Source organism: Paramisgurnus dabryanus, chromosome 12 (genome assembly GCF_030506205.2).
Source record: "Paramisgurnus dabryanus chromosome 12, PD_genome_1.1, whole genome shotgun sequence".
NCBI lineage: Eukaryota > Metazoa > Chordata > Actinopteri > Cypriniformes > Cobitidae > Paramisgurnus > Paramisgurnus dabryanus.
Genome location: NC_133348.1, coordinates 22,212,082 through 22,231,772, shown reverse-complemented (window position 1 = coordinate 22,231,772; position 19,691 = coordinate 22,212,082). Strand labels below are relative to the sequence as shown.

General features: G+C 35.4%; 3 protein-coding genes across 4 annotated transcripts in view; all 3 read left to right on the top strand.

Annotated features, from left to right (window-relative positions):
* Positions 1 to 2,175, top strand: part of rtn1b (reticulon 1b) — a 44,658-nt gene extending 42,483 nt beyond the window's left edge. For both annotated transcript variants that reach the window (XM_065257197.2, XM_065257198.1), the window contains one exon: positions 1,186 to 2,175. In XM_065257197.2, the coding sequence (XP_065113269.1) occupies positions 1,186 to 1,228 (43 nt within the window). In that variant the 3' untranslated portion in view covers positions 1,229 to 2,175. The remainder of the gene's footprint in view (positions 1 to 1,185) is intronic.
* Positions 2,176 to 13,299: 11,124 nt separating this feature from the next.
* rd3l (RD3 like) lies at positions 13,300 to 17,685 on the top strand. Its single transcript, XM_065256733.1, has 3 exons — positions 13,300 to 13,612; positions 15,824 to 16,117; positions 16,278 to 17,685. The coding sequence occupies exons 1-3, from the start codon at positions 13,569 to 13,571 to the stop codon at positions 16,642 to 16,644; spliced, it is 705 nt and encodes a 234-aa protein (XP_065112805.1). The 5' UTR covers positions 13,300 to 13,568; the 3' UTR covers positions 16,645 to 17,685.
* Positions 17,686 to 18,132: 447 nt separating this feature from the next.
* Positions 18,133 to 19,691, top strand: atp5mj (ATP synthase membrane subunit j). Its single transcript, XM_065257195.1, has 4 exons — positions 18,133 to 18,262; positions 18,904 to 19,027; positions 19,217 to 19,240; positions 19,561 to 19,691. Exons 2-4 carry the CDS (start codon positions 18,904 to 18,906, stop codon positions 19,572 to 19,574), a joined length of 162 nt encoding a protein of 53 aa, XP_065113267.1. The 5' UTR covers positions 18,133 to 18,262; the 3' UTR covers positions 19,575 to 19,691.

Below are 19,691 nucleotides of genomic sequence, written 5' to 3'. Positions count from 1 at the left end.
TATATCTGTTTTTCAACAAACTAAGCTGTATTAATTGCATTACAATGCTATTAGGTTATACACAATGTAAGCTGCAAGATATTAGTCTTAGCAAGACATTTTCATGTCACCATATAATGAATCTTGAATAGACTTTATGCCCAGCTGTACTACTTCCTGAACTTCAGCCAGCTCCTTGTTTCCTGTCTGCCATTATTGGACTAACTGATTAATCCAGGTGTGTCTGATTATTGTTTTTGTGACTACTGAGGTCAGGCACACCTGGATTAATCAATTTGTCCAAAAATGGCAGACAGGAAACAAGGAGCTGGCTGAAGTTCAGGAAGTAGTGCAGTTGGGCATAAAGCCTATTGTTGAAGCAATCTAAGTAGTCAAAGTTTTTTTGCAGTTTGGCCCCCTGAAAACGCGTTTTAGGGTCCTGAAAACACAAACTTTTGAAAATAGGTTTCACAGTCCAAGTTTTTTTTATGTCTTAATTACATAATTGGGAATCTGTGATAACGGTGACGTCATGCACATGTGCAAGGTCAGTCTGTAGGCATCCACGGAGGCCTACAGGCCTGTGTTTGTGCTGCTTTAAGATACTGAGTTTATTAACGCTTTTCCAAAATGTTGGCGCTTTATAGTCCAAGGTCGCTTGATGTAATAAACCTACCTCAGCGTCTAAACAAAACTGCTTGATGCTTTCGCCATCTTGATTGTTTGTATTTAACGTTCTGTAGGTGTATTCATATAAATGCAGGCGTGTAGTGTTTCTTTTCAAGGTAACATTGCCACCTACTGGCCTTGCACACGTAATACAGCGTATTTAGTCATCTTCGCAGATCTTTCTAACCTGGATCTTTTTGACAGCGTTGTTGTGCGTTTGAGAAATGTTTTAAAGCATTTACTACGTCAGGGGCAGGCAATGTTGGTCCTGGAGTGCCAATGTCCTGCAGATTAGAGCTCCAATCCTGATAAAACCTTGGCTACCTGTAGTTTTCAGGTGACTCTTTAGACCTTGATTAGCTATTTCAGGTGTGCTTAATAAGAATTGGAGCTAAACTCTGCAGGACGTCAGCACTCCAGGGCAGACATTGCCTAGCCCTGCACTAGATCTTTGTTGTCTAAACAGCATGAGAATGTGTTGCAAATATATATCTGAATGTATTTGTCTAATTGTGTGAATTTACTTGGATTGTACAGGATCCAAGAGAAGATTCCTGGTGCCAAGCGAAAGGCTGAATAGACCTCACAGGTTCCCACTGTCAGATCTAGGGTTCCTCTTTGTACACACACACACACACACACACACACATAAATCAGACACAAATATACATCACTCGAACATAGTTCAACTTTGTACACATTGTGATGTCTAGAGCAACGGCCAAGCTGTGCAGGAGAAGTCCCATCCTCGCCTTATAACCACAGAAAAAATTAGGGAAAAAGCAAAGTGTGCTGTCTCTCAAATCGGGATCTAGTGGGAAGTATTGCAAACTAATGAACTGTAAAAGTAAAACATGTCTTTCAAATCGGAAAAGAGACTAGATGTAAATTTTTTGTGTTGCTCATTTTGCTCAAGTGCATGAAGTCAAGAGTCTCAATGCTGATATATTCTCTTTATATCTTTCGATTCATTTGTGCTTTCTCAGCTGTGCTGAAAGATGTATTTTCTCTGTAGTATGTGAAGGATCCTCCAGCTTTACTGCTCTCCTGTGACCCTCTCTTTTTGTAAAAAATAAAAGCTTTTTGTGTCTCTTGGGCGTTGGTGGGGCTTTTCCTCTTCCATCACTATACCCGTAAACACAACTAATATAATCGTCATTGTCAGCTAGACGCATGGATCTGCTAAGGTTCATGATATGTGTAACGTTGGGCACAAACGCAACTATTTAGCAATGTTTGAATTAGATATGGTCGGCTCACTCGTAGCATTTTGTTTCTTTCTTGGTAGTACTCAATAATGAACCTACAGAGATTCAAGTTTTTAGGTGCTGTCATTGATTTTTTCGTACAGTAAATATACAAAAGAGAGTGAGGAGATGGAAGCTTCAGTGAGCGATTGCCAATTAGAATTTGTCAATCTTTGTACCGTTGTTACGTGTTGCTCATTCTGTTAGCTATTGACTCTTAACTATTTGCACTTAAGATGTACTCAAAAAATGAATGCGAAAATAAATGTTCTTAAATGTATCATGACTCCAGATTTATTGACTTCACATTGATTTCAAGCTTTGACATGACCTTACTTAGTCAATATTAAAATATTAAAGGTGACACAGAATGATTGAACGGAGTATTTATCCTTGTTCTGTGATGTGACATGTAGACAAAATTTTTTTGTTTGGGTCTGTAATGTCTGAGAAGCTTCCTAAAAACCTCTCTCAGATAGCTCTATAAGGGTGGGGAATTTTAAAGTGGTTTTGCACCTATTTGGCTCCCCCTACTGGCTTAACTTACAATCTCATTACTGATTGGCTGAGTTTGCTGCCACTCAAAAAATGTAGCCAATTATTTTAAAGTGGAGGGGCAGTTAGATGCCTGGGATGTCATAAGCATCAGTTTTTCAGATTGGGCCGTTTTCTGGCTGACATTTCTAAAAAAGGAATTTCTATGAGATTGAGATGTTTAGCATGTATAGCACTTTTTGTATGTTTGTGAATGTGGGTAGAGTACCATTATTCAACAAAGACAAGGTAAAAATGTTTTTTCATTCTCTGTCCCCTTTAAGGTTATATTTTCAAACAATATTTTTTACATTATGTCAGATGATTTTATGTAGAAAACAAAAAGTCACAAAAATGACCAGCTCCATTTATACAGATCGGGTCAAATTTTATAAGTTTGTGTTGAAATCACTCAAATGATTAAATACATACATAATATATAATATGTTTTTTTTGGAATGCTGATATATTTATTTGTCATGAAAAGAATAAAAAGTAAATGAAAATTAAGCATGTTCACTATACAAGATGTGAACAATAAGTCATGACAACATTTTATTTTATATTAATTTAACTCATCAAAATAACTCATTTAAAATAGCAAGTTAATGACAATTTTATTACACTTACAAATTTAAGGCAACAAAGTGTTTTAAAGGGAAACTTTACACTGCAAAAAGTGAAAGGTGGTTCAACTTAAAAAGTTACCTCAATTGGTAACACCTAAAAATTAAAGTAAAATTAAAGGAATTTTTTAAGTTGATCCAAACTTTTTATAGTGTAGTATGTTGATGTATATGAACACTTATTATATGCCACAGCTCTAAATAAGTAGTAAACTGTAAAAAAAAATGCAGTCAATTCAGCCTACTGTTTTCAGCCTTGCCTTGCGATAAGTTGACATAACTTATAAAAACAAGTTGAAATTGTTGAACTTAATTTAACGTAATTAACGTTAACGTAACATAAAAATATATGTTGATTTGAAATATTTTTTTACAGTGTGGCTCCTGCCCATTTGTCAGCGGACACTGTTATGCCTGCTGATAGTTTCTGGGTGGGAGTGGGGGAGATAACCCCCAATTATTAAAACTTACACATGCACCATCAATATTCATACTATGATTTAAGAAAACACTTCATGCCCCTATTTCAATGTTTAATTCAAAGCAAAATCTACACCCTTCGTGCCCATGACTTGTGCATTGTTCAAATCCTACATTTCCGCTCCAGGAACAGGTGGAATGGGTTTGGAAAACAGTGGGATCTGTTTCCGCTCCCACATAGACATGGTTTCCACAACACTTCATGACCACTGTAATAGATTTTTACATTACAGACATTTATCAGACACTTTTATACAAAGCAACTTACAAAGATTTGGAAACAATAAAACAATTTGTCATATATGGAGGCAATAATACCAGAAGTGCTTATAAGCTAACAAGTTTTCAAGATTCCGAAACAGTATTGTTGAGAGAGAGAGAGAGAGAGAGAGAGAGAGAAATAGGGTTTTTTATGGAAGAGCTTGAAGATTGAAGAGCAGTCGGCATACTTTTCATTTTTAAGGTAACAAAAGAAATTTATTAAAAGTGCTTTTACTTCTTCTATTCTTTACTTGTTCTTTATATTGCTGCATTTTTGAAGTCTAAGCTATATATTTATGTCTTAGCATTCCATTAGCATTTCTCAGGAGAACAATAGCAACAGAAACAGCTGAAGGATGTTGAAGATGCTTTCACATCACTAAAGTGACACAGAGACTCGGATGGTATCTGTGAGCTCGCCTCGCCCTCTGCTGCTGCATCCTGAAAACTGCACTGGAAACAAGAGGGTGTGGCGGTCGCATTGTAGTGTAAAGGGACAATAGGGAATTTGCTGACGGTGGGAGTAGCATCCGAAGAGACACCAAAACAGGAAATGAATGTGCCACTGTGTGTTTGATAAGACTCACAACCTCATCAAAAGCTTATCAGAATCAGCAGAACAATGATACAATGTATTATGAATGTTACAATGTATTGTGAGTAGATGGTTGGTGGTTTATATTGTCTGCTTATACATTTCATATGATGCACTTGGACATTTAACAGTTAAGACACATCAGGTGGTCCTCTTGGTGAAAAATTGGTATTCTGTCCTTTTAAAAAACACTTTTTAATATAAATCCTCCTATTCAGTGCTCCCCCAAATGGCCCTATAGCTTCAGTTTCTGACAAGATGTTTAGTTCTGTTCTGATCCACTAAGCTAAGCATTGGGGTAAGGTATGGGTCATTATAAAGTGAAATAGGCCATTATGAAGTTTAAGGTGTTAAATTAAACTTGCATAAAAACATATGTTGGTTTGACAAAAACCTTTTGTGTTCCTAAAGCAATGCTCTACCACTGAGCTATTGGAGCACATATGGACAGGAGAGTAGACCGAGGCTGGGTTTTACACAGTTTACTTATTTCGTAAAATTGATTTATTTTAAATTTGCATTTATTGGTTTAGCATCCAGACCGGCTTACAAGTGGGAGAGCATTTAACATTTTGTCTCAGGAGCCAATAATAAGTCTAGTCTTTCAACAGTATTTATGACCTTAGAGGGGCTTATATGTTTAATATATCATATTGTAGAACCAATTTAAGAAAAAACTGTCCATCAAATAAAGGTGTTCAGCTTTGGAATAGCTTCCCTGATGAGTTACAAAAGGCCAGGTCATTAATACAATTTAAAATACTTTATAAAGGATTGGTAATGAAAATATATATTGAATAGCGATTATAAAAATAATAGTGAAAATAATAACAATAATAATAATAATGCATGTTCTTCTAAATATATACTGAAAATATTTTATATCGCTATATTAGATTAATGATATTTAGTGCTGCTTGTGTGGAGTTAAGGGTAGGCATAATAAGCTTTTGCTTCAGCCTACACCTTTTGGTCAATAAAAGTGTAATGGAAGGGAAAATTTTTTTTTCTTTTGAATGATTTTGTATGTGTATATGCATAACTGGATGTATGTACTTATAAGTTTTTATGTTTTCATGTGCAAAATGATGCAAATGGATTTTTTTGTTGACCAAAAAATCTAATAGATAAAAATAAATAGTCTATAAAGTTAAATTATTTGGATTGAATGGGTTTGAGCAAAGAGTTTAAAACCTTCATAAAAAAACTACAGCTAGAGATAAGACACAATTGTGTAATTTTGATCTTATAAATAGGCTAGTGAGTGGCATGGTTTCCCGGACAGGGATTAGCTTAGTTTAATTAGGAAATATAAATAGTATTAATAAACATTAAAACATTACTGGCGTACATTTTGAGGAAAAACATGTACACTGATGTATATTAAGATATGTCAGTGCAACTTTTCAGTTTGAACAGCTCTTACTGTATATTTATTTCTAATCCCTGTCCTGGAGAACGACTGCCCCATAGTGTATGTGACAACTAGCCCCAATGCTGTCTATAGCCTAACTGAGAAGTAGAATGCTAGTTCAGATTAGCCAGAAATATGTGCTGCCAGTGTCCATCTTCAAAATATCTCAATTATTTAAATTTAAATGTATTAAAAACTCTTTTGTTGTTACATTCAATAGCCAATTTTCAGGATGGAATGTGGCCTTATAGGGTGAATTTATTTGTAATGTAAAATATAACAAATTAAAAAAAATCCATGTCTGAAAATTTTTAAAACCTTCACGACCTTTCTTACATTAACCACTCAAAGATCAGTCACTCTATATGGCCTTGAGGTGCCTGCCTGTGTATCTGCTGTTCCTGAGCAAAAATTAACCTCCCCTGAGGTTGAGAAAACTTGAAGGTTTCAACACAACAAACCCAAATTTATTAAGGTTTATTACTGTTTAACAGGACCCAGAACCAGTTAACAAATCTTGATAGTACCACAAAATGAGAGCAAACATATTGCTATCAGATGGTACTTATCTAAGAGATGGCAAATGAGTGAGCGTTAAAATGCCATCAGGGGAGATGTCTGAGACCAAACGTCCTGTTCACCTGAGGACATATCACACTAATGGATTTTCATTTTGAGACATACACTTAACTTCCTCTGGCCCTTCTGTATGGAAGAGAAAGTCCACTGCCCACTCTAATAATATAATCACAGGAAGTCAGCAACATTTTGGTCTACACATTCTGGTATACTGAGGGGCTACAAGCTATGGAGCTGAGTTATCAGATCAGACCCATTTGTAGAAGTATGTAAAATGGGTTTGAGCCAAGTGGATTTTGCATACAACCTAAAAAATCTATATGTCATTTTGTTTCATTGGCAAAATATGATAAGCCCTTCACTCTTCTAAGATTTTCACTGTATTAATCACATGCATGCTTCATTCTGGACACAATTAATTATGAATTATTCAAACCCAGATGCAACAGTGCTGGTCATCATTGTGCACGTTCGTGGATTAACTGTGTACAAAGATGATAGTTCAAAGTCAATTTCTTATGTTTAAATCTGTGCCCTCTTAAAAAATTTGACTGGTTTGGGTGATGTTGACAATTATCTATTTAAATTTCATCATTTACATAATTTTTTACAATTTTATTGTAAAAATTGCAATAGCCTATTCATCAATGTTCATTACGTGCAAATATATAGAAGAAAATGTATAGCTTCACTCTTAAAACAAAAATTGTCCCCTGCTATTGAAAGTAACCAAGGGGACTATTTTTGGGCAGTACGTAATATCACTACGCCTGCTGCAGCCATGTTACAGCAGCAAAGTCCTTGATTATTACGCCAGTTTGAGAGTATAGTTCCTACCCATATCTGCCTAGAAAATTGCAACTTTAAATTGTCTGTCGGTCTTAGATGTAACTACAGAAGAATCAAGTTTTAAATAAGAAAAAATATTGAAACTTTTTGGTTATTTTTTGCGTGATGCTAATGGTCTAATCAGATTCAATGGATTGTGCTAACCTATGCTTAAAGTGCTAGCGCCAGACCCGGAGATCTGGGCAGCTGGAAAATGACCATATTTTCATATGACCATATTGGTCACCAGCAAACCAGCACCAAAACTCAACATAATATGCTGGTCTTGCTGGTATGACCAGCATGGGATACTGGTGCTGATGCTGGTTTGGTGCTGGTTTAGCTGGTGGTCACCAAAAAACCAGCACCAAAACACAACATATGATGGTCTTGCTGGTATGCTGTTTTTTTCAACAGGAGTGTACCAACATGCACCTTTTGTTTACAAAAATGTACTTTTTGAAATGGTACCATGCCAGTGACAATTTTGGTACACTGTTAACCCTTGCTGTAGATTTCTGGGTAAATAACTGTAAAATTGGCAGTATTTAGCTTTAACACTGGTGAAAGGTATTTTACTGTGATATGAGGTGCAGTTATGCTGCACTAATAATAAACTACAGTAAAATACTCTTTGCACCAATTAAGGAAAATAACTGTAATATTATCTGGTAAATTACTGGCACACACACATACACACATCCACAGGTGCAGGTGTCACCAATTTGCCTTGATAAACATGTTTGTTTGTTTGTTTACTCGTGCTGTGTTGAACAATATAATAGTGGATTTGTATGTTTAAAAGCGGAAAATTAGTAAGTAAACTGTTAAAATATTTGTGATTGTCTTTAAAACACATAAAGTTAAGGTTCCAAATAGCTTCCTGATTAGCAAGTTTTTAGCATCTCCTATCAACGTTAACCCTTGTGCATTGTTCAAATTGACTGCCCTTTCGTGTTGTACGTGGCCAAAAAATGCCACTAAGTGAAACTGTTGTAAAAATGTATCAGATTAATATAAAAAAATATATTAATCTGTTAATCAACCTCAATACTGATCAAAATTACCAAATATTTACAAAAATTCCATGATTGTAACTCTTAAAAAAGTTTATAAGTGAACTTCCCAAATAAGTATTTATCCTTTTGCAAAAAGGTAAAATTTGTCATTTTTACTGTTGATCACCATGTGGCACCACTAACCCTTTAGTAGGCCTGTGCAAAAAACAGAGCTTAATTTCTGGTTTCTACTTCCTGTTATATGAAGCATTTTTGTTAATCCTTGAATTGTAAGAATATAAGAAGGTCATTTAAATTATGTTGAATAACTGCAGGTTTGGAATAACCTGAGGGTCAATGGTGACAACGGATATCTTTTTTTTTTTAGGGTGGGATTTGACATGATTTTGTTATGTGTCTTAAAAGAATTTGTCTATTACACTGAAAGTAAACCTCACAATTTGCCATATTTGTTTTTTTTGCTACGTGTCGCACTACCAATAAATAACCTGAATGTTATTTGATTGCATTGTTTTGGAGTATGATTTTGTTAGTTTTGGTTTAACTGTCGTGCAGTGGCAGTGTTCTTTGTTTATATTATTGCTTTTGTTATCTTATCTTATTTTGCCAATTCTACAGAAAAATTTTTCTGTTTAGTTTAATTTTGTGATTCCTTGTGCTATGTATTTATCTATTGTCAGGATCCTGCCAAGGAGTCTTGTTTTGGATTTATATCTAGTTATGATGGCAGTTTGGCGTTCTGGCAGTCCCATGCTCAATGTCAGGGATGGGCAACTTCGGTCCTGGAGGGCCGTGGTCCTGCAGAGTTTAGCTCCAACCTTAATTAAACACACCTTTAGCAGCCAATTAAGGTCTTACTAGGCATACTAGAAACTTTAACGCATGTGTGCTGAGGCAAGTTGGAGCTAAACTCTGCAGGACACTGGCCCTCCAGGACCGAAGTTGCCCATCCCTGCACTATGTGAAGGTTCATGGCCTTGTTTATTGGGTGGGTCATGTGCCTTCGGTGTCTTGTCTCTTGTCCCCACCCCCTCGTTCTCCTGCTTATTAGTAATCATTGGTTTTCTCCCATCACCTGTTCCCCCTCATTATCTTGTTTGTTTTTTTCTATATAATGTCATTGTGTCCTTAGTTCTGTGCAGGTTCGTTTTGTTTTGTTCTTGTGTTCATGTGGTTATCTAGCCAAGTTACCTTGTCAAGTTTAGTGTTATCTGTCTGCTTACTGTGTTTCATGTCGTGTACCCCCTCGTGGGTTTTGTTTTATGTTAGTAAATAAAGTGTTTTGTGTTTTCCCCGACTTTATCTGCGATTGGGTTCATCCATCCTCTGATCATGACATCTTTTGCCACAGTAATAAAGTGTATTTGTCTAAATATTTTGGGGTTCTTTCTCCCTTTTTAATAAAGTAACATTAAAAAAGAATCTTTCAAAAGTTTTAGAGTACCACATGAGTACGGCATTTTATATACTATACAGTATTATACCTAAAGAATGTGGTACTGTACAGTAATTAACTGAAATCACTGCTGCCAGTTATTAACTGTAATTCCTAACCTACAGTATAAAACTGGCAACACTGTTGCCAGTTTTTCACTGTATTGTCATAGACACAGTACTATACTGGCAACACTGTTGCCAGTAAGTCACCGTTATAGATGCTGTACAGTAACTAGCTGGCAACAGTGTTGCCAGTAATTTACTCCTAAAAAGCCTGGTAAGGTTTAACAGTGTACCTTTTTACTGAGAGTGTGTGAAAGATGTATCATATGTTTTTGTACATTGTTTCTCTAAAGTACTATTTGTTATTTCATGTATACATGTTTACAACTGTATAAAACAGATCCTGATCTTACATAAATGCACACTGGCCTGTATCAAAGCCTGCACACCGGCCATGTCTCAAAACATAACTGTCCGAATGCAGGCACCCTGCCAGTGGCAATGGCACCACCCTCCTCAGACCACAGACTGACAGTCAACATTAGCCTCTTTTTGTTTGGCAACTTCAGATGACTGAATGCAATGACTGTCTGGATCTCCCCAGGGTATCGAGTGTATAGGTGGTACAAAGTCCTGTGCCCAGAGCCGGCCCTAGACCTTTGGGGGCCCTAAGCAAAATTTGGTTGGAGGCCCCTTTGACCGTTTTAAGTAAGGCCTAAAGAAAAGCAATGACTACCTTATGACTATACTGCACATATTATATCTACTATGTTATATTTTTTTAAATGTGTCTATTAAATTATGTTTTAATTATTCTATGTATACTGTATGTTAAAGATCTTTTTTACATTGCTGGTCCTGAGTACGTATTTCGTTCTTATGTAGCAACATGTAGCCTACAGAATGACAATAAAAGACCTTGGGGTGGTCCCGGACAGGGAATATCTTAAGACAGGACTCGGCCTTAGTTTAATTAGAAAACATAACTAATTTTAACAAAAATGCCTTACTAAAAACATTATTTGTGTGGATTTTGAGGCAAAACAAAGGGCACTGGTGTATTTTAAGATATGACAGTGCAAGCTTTTTTCAGTTTGGACAGGTCTTAGCCTTCTTTTATTTTAGTCTAGGACTAGTTTAATTCCTGTCAGGGAAACTGCCCCCTTGAGTTCTTGATTTGAGTTCTATGTTTGTCTAACAGAAAAATATGATACCACTGAACTGAATGGCAGTGCAGTGCAGCGAACACACACTGATGAACATGCTGAATAAAAAGACTTTTCACTGACCATCAAAGAAACATTTTTAATTGACACCAGAGTTTAAGAGGCACAAACAACAGCCTATGTATAATTTAAACGAAATAGAGTAAATATAATATTTTATTTAAATGTTATTCTATAAAATAATAAATATAACACTTAAATGTTTAAATTTTTCAAATAAACAAAATTAACAATAATATCTAAAACATCACAAACAAGGTTAATAGTACCTAACATTCGCTATAATAACCACCTCACTATATATTATCCCTTACGTAAATAGCATAACAAAAGTTAATAGGCTTGTTTGAGATGAGCAAAATCTGACACAAACATAGGTTTGTGGATAATAACAATTAACTTGCAAATAATATTAATAATTGAAGATTAACAATTAACATTGCATTTATAACATTTATCTAACAAAGCTGACTACTGTATGTCATATGCATTGCTATAGTTTAAATATTAAACACTGAACAGTGACATTATACACTTTTGCAAAGGCTAGCAGATGGTTTAACAACGGTGCGCTGTCTGGGCATGTATCACGCATATGCGCATGAGTTTGTTTACTCTTACACATAAAACACTTTAAATTCAGACGTTTAACAATATAATTACACTAATGACATACATATGTAGAAATGACAATGGCATACGTGAAATATAAGCGTAACAGAATTAATTTACCACGTTAAACTGTTTAAATATTAATTATTAAGCTTAATATACCAATTCACGTTATGATGGCAAATATAAGAAAGAGAAGTTAAACAGAACACAGGTTTGGTCATTACCGAAGTCAAATAAGATCCACTTACTTCGCATTTACGCACAAACACACATAACATTAAAGAAATTGTCCTTAAAGCAACAGCAAAAGTTCGCGTCTGTATCAGTGATCTGGCTCAACTCAACTTTGCGTTCTGTGGGCGGGATGCTCGCCTGCACATAGATCGCGGGCACTGATTGGCTGCTGCGCTGGATGTTGTGTGTCAATCAATCTCAGCAAGAAAGAGATCTTATTTATTAGCGAACTTTCATAATAACTATAATAACAAGTAACAGCCTTTTTAACATTGCCATAATAAATAATGAATATTTATTTTATGTTACTTTTGATGAATGATTTTTTTCAACCACTAGCTAAGTGACTTTAGGGGGCCCTCTGCTGGCCACGAGGCCCTTTGCAATTGCAAGTGTCGTTTAGTGGCTGGGCCGGCTCTGCCTGTGCCATTTCAAATGCATTTCATCCTGCCTCTGAATTAAAGCTAAGATTAAAGATAGGAATTCCTTCAGTAGTGTCGCATGCATGTCTGAAAAAAAGTTTTGTGTTTGAAACCTCTTCCGAAACATAAAGTTTTTAAGAATAAGAATGAATATCTTAGAGGAAAGAATGAATGATCAAGCGACCCCTGAAAAAAATTGATATGGCAATAGATGGAAATAATTGGGCATCAAGTGACATCAAGTCTTACGTTATGATGTTACATGAGGTGTTTTTAAAAATGATTGCTTGTTTCTGTCTTTTCAAATTTGGGTTTTATTACCGTGTTTTTTATGATTAGTGCACATTTTTCATTTTGAACGAATTAATATGAATTGGCCTAGTAACTAGTAAAATACATACAAATTCCTGTAAGATCTGGCTGTCTAAATAGATTTTTATAAGATTATTATGACGTACACAGAGCAGGTGGTGAAAGCAGCAGTCTGATGTTTTGCTCTGATCTGACCCAGAACCAGGCGCTGGGCTGTTACAATGTGTCTCTGAAGACCCTAAAGCCTGCAGCATTCCCAGAGGACCCCATATGGACACCAACTGTGATGCAGCTCTTATGTGCAGAAATGCTTTTCACTTGCATTTTGTTACAGTGTTACAGCTACATAAATATGGATGTGCATTTTCCAAACGTAACTTGGTCTTAGATTCACATAGTGATATATGAATTGCCTATTACAAATGCATCCACATGTCGCATTGCTGACCAGGCCAAGAGCTCATTTCTGTCCTCTTATTACCCTGGCACTGAGTCACAATACTGTCTTATATTTTAGGTTTTTGCCCAGGCTGTCACATTCAGTTAAGTGTTGATTACTGAAAACTAGAAATCTGGGCTGTTAATGCACACTAGAAGAACATCCACACCTGATGATCAAAAGGTCACATGACAGTGCATGAAAATGCATGCAGTTAAACAAAATAATATGGAGAAACAGTGTGAGACTTTAATAATAATAAACATTCATACGCATTTGTGTATTTTTTGCTTTCTGAGCTGATATTGTAATGTGAGTGTGTGTGTGTTTGAGTGGGAGATGAGGCAGAGTGGGCTGGGTTATCAGAGCAGAGACACAGATCCAGTTTGCTGTGGGCAGAGAGTCACATTTTTCTTTTTAACTTTGACATCTACACACCACTAGCACAAGCTCTTCTTTCTATCTTTTTGCATTGCGTTTTTGCTCATCTGTCAGTTTACTTATTCATGTTTAACCACTTGTTTATAGCTAAATTTCTTGCTTTTGCTCTCTATTATCTGTAAATCTTTGCTTCGTTTTATTGTCTTCTCATTCTACATCTCTGAGTCTAGCTTTACCTGATGCAAATTGCAGTTTTTGGTTATATGAGATGGAGTCAAGGCATCATGGACTTCGACCTCTAAGACCCACAAGGTACAAATATTTCTCTTTTATTCTTCTTTGTCACTGTTTGAGAAACTCACATCGTTGTCCTCTTTGGTGAGTATTTTGGTGGTCATGTTCCATCCTTCCAATACCTAATGAACCCTATTCATAATCTGACTGTTTGTCCCATCATGTTTCTATTTCCACCGTAAACAGTCTCTATTTTCTATCTTTCTGTCTCTATTTGTCAATTATTGTATCTTTCTTTTCTCAACACACTGTTTTAAACAAATGTGCTTAAGTGTTCTGAACTTTGCTTTTCTTTAATTATGATAGATTATTATGGAAAAAATAATTATGTAAATTATGTAAATATATTATGTAAATGTTCATCAATGGACAAACCACAAGATAATACACAGAAATGTGATATTCTAGCTGATGTTGTTTACATTAGTTGAATACAGAGATGTTGTATTCTGCTGATATAACCCAGAGGAGCAAAGTTTGATGTGATACACTGTGATGGATTGTCTACAAAGAAAAAGTAAGCTCTTATTACAGTCAATTTTTTTTTAAAGATGACAAAATATTTTTTTTTATAGAAGATTTCCTCCTCTTGTAAAACAGTACAGCTGGAAAAAAATAGCTGGAAAAGCTTTATTTTGGCTCCTATATTAACAAGTTACATATTTGAGTGTAACTATAGAGTTTCTGGGTCAGAACTGTGTGTGTGGTGGGGGGTTGCAAATTATCCATTGCAGTTTAAACCGCTACATCACACTGTTTAGCCCTGTAGCGGTGACCCTGGTTTCAGCTGGTGGTGTGGCATTGTCCATGTGAAAAATCTCAGTTATTTATCTTAGACATCAATGAGATTACATGGAGTTGCCTGCACCTCAAATACAGTATTAACCAAGACATTTTTATATTTGATTAAAAAACAATCATATCATGGACTACATATGCTCTGCTGTATAATAAAACGTTTTGCAGAATTGAGCATGTCTGAATTTTAAAGAATCATATGCCCACATACTTTGGATTAAATGGATAAAATTGTTTTATTTTACAGAAAATGTTGTGCTCCACAACTTTTATATATTTATATATTGTAAAATATATTTAAATATATTTACTTAAAAAGGACCCGCTGGTGGGTCCGCAGATTGTAAGGCAGGGCTAGTCAACTGGGGGCTGATTTAAAATCAGCGTGGTTACTTTAAAGCCGCCTTTTCACTGTACATGACAAATGACGGCCAATAAACCAGAAAGATGTCAGAAATGGGCAGCGTGGGGCGCCCATATATCTTTAAAATATTAAAAGAGAAAACATGAAGTTCAATTTTAGTCATTAGGAGAAGACTGGCTACACTCTCAGAAATAAAGGTACAAACGTTGTCACTGGGGCAGTACCCTTTCAAAAAGGTACACCTTTGTACCCAAAGAGTGAATATTAGTACTTTGAACTGCCAATATGTACCTTTTAATATTAGGACCTTTTTTTAAAGGGTTTGTACCTTTTTTATTACTGTGTATATGTTGTGAATACTTTAAATTAAACAATTTATGAAAGTTAAACAAAAGAGAGCTCTGTATTATGGTTAGTGCTATACAGAAATACATGTGCTGATTATTTAAACTTGCACATTTTTTGTGCAATGTTTATAGTTGAACTGTTAACATTTGGCTCTTGCAATGTTAAACTGCAATTATTTATAATTATTAGGTCAAAGTAAAAAATATATAAAAGGTAAAAATAGGGGTAAAAGTTTGGCCCCCATCATATTTACATTTTTAAAACCTCGTCCTAGAAGAAGAGTAGTTGAAGACCCCTGGTGTAAGAGGTTAAAACAGCCTGGCAAAGGTTAAATTACAATCCAATTGGTTGGGTTTGTATGACCCAAATTTTGTAGTTTAATAAATTTAAACTACATAATTTCAAAGACCACTAAAAGCCTATTCATCAACATGACCTTTTGCAATATAAGCTATAATAAAGCAACATAAATGGCATATTTAATAAGTATTAATCGTAATCATTTTCAATATTTACTCAGATATCCATTTTGTAATAATGGTGTTTATTAAAATACATATTTATCAACGGAGATTTCACTTTATTTTCCATATAGAGCCACTTTATGCACAACTGGGAAAGCTTTGTCTACTCGAGTAGCAGTTGCATTGCTGCTTTACTAAGTCTCTATTTATATGTGTGCTGTGAAACATAGTCTCACATTTGTTTCCTCATGGCAGCCTACCAATGCCATTCTTAGGTTGGTCCAAATCGCCCCACGCAAAAGACCCAGCACAAGGATGTGTTGCACCTGGTCAATTGTTACTGCAAGAACTCCTTTGGCAGGTTGAGCAAAAAGCACTTCAGGTTCAAGAGGAGGAGTTCCAGTCCTGCTTTTCCAATGGCATTCTGGGATACCGTCACCCTCCAGCACACCCGAGCCAACTCGCCCTCATATCTGCCTCTGAGCACCATCAGCTAGAGCGCCTCTGTGGCCGTATCCCACCATCACACACTGCCATTGTACTTTCCAGGTAAGTGGAAACATTTTTATTAATTGTAAGGTATGATCATTTAAAACTGTGCTTCTTCATAGGGTGGACTTCAGATAATTCGGATCAAACTATTGGAATTCATATTTTGTACAGAATTGTTTTATAAGTACTCATGTCTACATTTTATTTCTCCATGAAGGCTCCATGATCTTTTGGCTCACAATGACATTCCTCCCTGGGAGCTGGTTGGTGTCTTCAAGCAAGTTCTTAGGGACTTCCTGAGGAGACAGGAAGACGTAATGCAGAGACGTCCACCGCCTTCAGCTCCACCAACGATGATTTCTACTGCCATTCCAGCTACAGAGAGTAATAACAGAAATCATATGACTGAAAATGCACTGCACAAGTCTTTACCAGAGTCGGGGAAGCAAAGAGAGGAGATCCCCACTATATCTAGTTACGTAGATAAACACTTGTGTGCTACCTGTCCTTACTCTATACACCGAGATTGGAGCCTGCCATATTGCCATCCATTTAGTTATGAGGCCTATAGCACCACATTGTAAGGGCCACTTCATTGTAAGAAAATGAACATGCCTCTCCTATGTCCCTTTTTCCACACATTAAAGTAACGAGTGTTTAAGTTTGAGCAAATTAGCATTTTGAATAGATAACCTATTTAAAAGTGATTAACCACAAAAAATAATGACTATTACAAATGGAAGAAGAGCCATAATAAATGTGAGCAATCTTAAATGTGAGTTACCTTTATTGTCTTAGTTGCTACCACAGACCCAAATATCCTTTCTTTACTCAGTAGCATTACTAAACCATTATCATATTCACTGTTGAACAAAAGTACCTTGTCTTTTTTGACAGGTCTGACTGGCAGGTTCGATTATTAACAACATTCTAGATACATTTAACATTCATAAGCACTGTTGCAGAGATCTACCTCTATCTGTCATCCTATGTATTATGCACATGTATTCTGCTACAGGTTTGATCTATACAAATGTATAACAAAGTTTTCCTTTATTCATGAAAACATTGCAAAAATCACTAGGTTAACTGTGTACATTTTCAACAACCAAATAAATACATAACTTTTGGAACCTGCTATGGTTTCCCGGTGGAATTACAATTTTAGATACACTAAGTTTGTGTTTATTTATTTCAAAAAGATTTTTGCTTTGTGCAGTAACTTTATAGGGTTTACAGCTATTGTAAACTGGAAGGAGCTCCGCACACAGACAATCATATACACTTGGATCAGTCAACCCAGTTATCCAACCTAATCTGTCTTTTTTCAGAGTTATATTTTTGGATTACAGAGCAGAGATTAGCCTGAGGGGAGAGGACTGCACTGCCTTTGCGCATCAGTTGGTCCTGCTCCCCACACTACCCATGAACTGCATGTTTCATAACTCTCCAATGCTTTTTAGAGTACACAGGTACAAACTTATATTGACTGCATGTGCATTTACAGTTCGTGATAAAACTGCATTTCTTTCTACTTGTGTTATAGACAAACATGGTTTGTGTGACTGTGACATGTAACATGCTAAATGTTATTTATTTGCTTCTTTCCCAGTGTTTATTGTTTGTGAAATGTCCGTCAAATAAATTTCAACAAACCTTGGAACTGAGGTGCATTCATTTTATAGCAATAATAATGCCAGTCACAGCACTATCAAATTAAGACTACTATAAAATACAAAAAATTAAATTGGTAACAAAATAAAATAGACATAATTACAGCATAAATAATAATACAGAGTATGGGATATTAAATTAATTTAGGTTAAATTATGTCATACATTGCATTCTGAAAAATAAGCTGCATAAATAATGCTGTTGTATAGAACTGTTGAAAACAGACTATTTTTGTGAGGGATTATATATATTTAGCAAACTATTTAAGGGTTTAACCTACACAAATCAATGTAATACTTTAAGGATCGAATTTCCAAATAGCATGTCATGTTTTGATTTATACCATAATTTTTCATACATTTTGAGTGCCATCATATATTTGTATTTAATTAGTAGACTTTTATTTTGGTACCGGGGCTTTTATTTAACAAACGGAAGCGTATAGACGTTTTCCGTTCCATACACCATACCAAGCTAGCGTAAAACAGTGACCTTCTCGGAGTGGTCCAGTGCAGTAACATTCTAAAAGTGAGTTACGTTTTTTTAAATTAAATGACAGACATTTTTATTTGTAGTATGTTGAGGTATCACTGGTCAATTCAAGAAGATGCGTTGTTGTTAGAGCAAATGTTTGTATTAATTAGACCACATACGACAAGGCCTTGCTCAACGCTTCAATGAATCAACATCGACTGTAGTGCAGCAGTCCTACTTGCGATCTTGACATCTATTTAGCACACGTGGATTTAGACACATATTTTCTCTGTCTAAACGGGAATAGTGTTTTATTGTAAAATGAAACCCTGTTCTTCATTTTGCTTTTCAAATGACCGTACCAATAACGATCTGTCATCTAAACTGTACTTGACATTAGCCAACCTTATTCTGACAGCTAGTGAAATAACGTTACTAGTTTTTTTTACGATTGTGTATTATCTTAAATGCTCAGTGTATATATAATATAATGAATAAATAATTTACCGTTAGAGACTTTGAATTAAATGTTTGATGTATGTCCTTGAAAACATTTATTGTTATCACATATTTTTTTATGGCTTTTATGAATTGTATAGTATACACATTTAAAGCAAGCTCACAATTACCATATTCATTTGAATTAATACACTATGCACTTAAATCCACATGCATGCTTATGTTCTGATCACTAGATGGCAGGTGGTGCATTCGCTGGCTGGTGGACAAAGGTGGCCCCTTACTACACCAGGGCATACCAGGAGATGTGGGTTGGTGTAGGAATCATGTCAATAATGTACTACAAACTTTCTTTTGGAGGTGAGGGGTCAAGTTCGTTTAAGAGCTATATAGTAGTTTACATGCTGTCAAAATGGTGTGAACCACATTAATGAATGATACCTTTTTGTTGTATGTACATGATGTTTTTACAAATTAAAATAAAAACACACTATTATTTGAAGCTTGTAGTACTAAAATGTAAAAATATTTACAATTGCTATTTTGCAGGAAAGAAGAAAGCAGTGCAGTCAAGTAAGTTATCATTTTTTGTAATTTGCTGTAGGATTTAAAGTGTTGTAATTTTACCCAGATTATTTGTATTTGTTAAAGCAATGTGAAAGTCATGTGAAATTTCAGAAGATATTCTGGTAAAACTTCCAAATTGTATTGATGAACTATGAAACCATGACCAATACTGAAATCCATATTAATATGCCTTAATGTTTTTTTTACAACAAATATAAAGCTCAGTGGAAGATAAGAGAAAAATGAAATATTATAAGGATTCGTTACAATTGTTAAATTATAGTATAAAACAAAAACTGGAAAATAACCTGACTATTTTCTTACAGAGCCTGCCCATTGATTGGACCACTGGGCGGTACTGTCTTTCCCCACATTCTCTATGTAAATCTTCCCCAGAAGAACTTCAGCTGGATATCTGTATTTTGTTTTATGTGAAGAATAAAATGCTTAATTTGGA

Bases quoted from the DNA above. Each gene is read 5' to 3' on its own strand.
- rd3l (XM_065256733.1), top strand. From the start codon at position 13,569: ATGGAGTCAAGGCATCATGGACTTCGACCTCTAAGACCCACAAG. The intron at 13,613-15,823 runs GTACAAATATTT...TCCTCATGGCAG, and splicing joins CGACCTCTAAGACCCACAAG to CCTACCAATGCCATTCTTAG. The intron at 16,118-16,277 runs GTAAGTGGAAAC...TTCTCCATGAAG, and splicing joins ACTGCCATTGTACTTTCCAG to GCTCCATGATCTTTTGGCTC.
- atp5mj (XM_065257195.1), top strand. From the start codon at position 18,904: ATGGCAGGTGGTGCATTCGCTGGCTGGTGGACAAAGGTGGCCCCTTAC. The intron at 19,028-19,216 runs GTGAGGGGTCAA...GCTATTTTGCAG, and splicing joins CTACAAACTTTCTTTTGGAG to GAAAGAAGAAAGCAGTGCAG.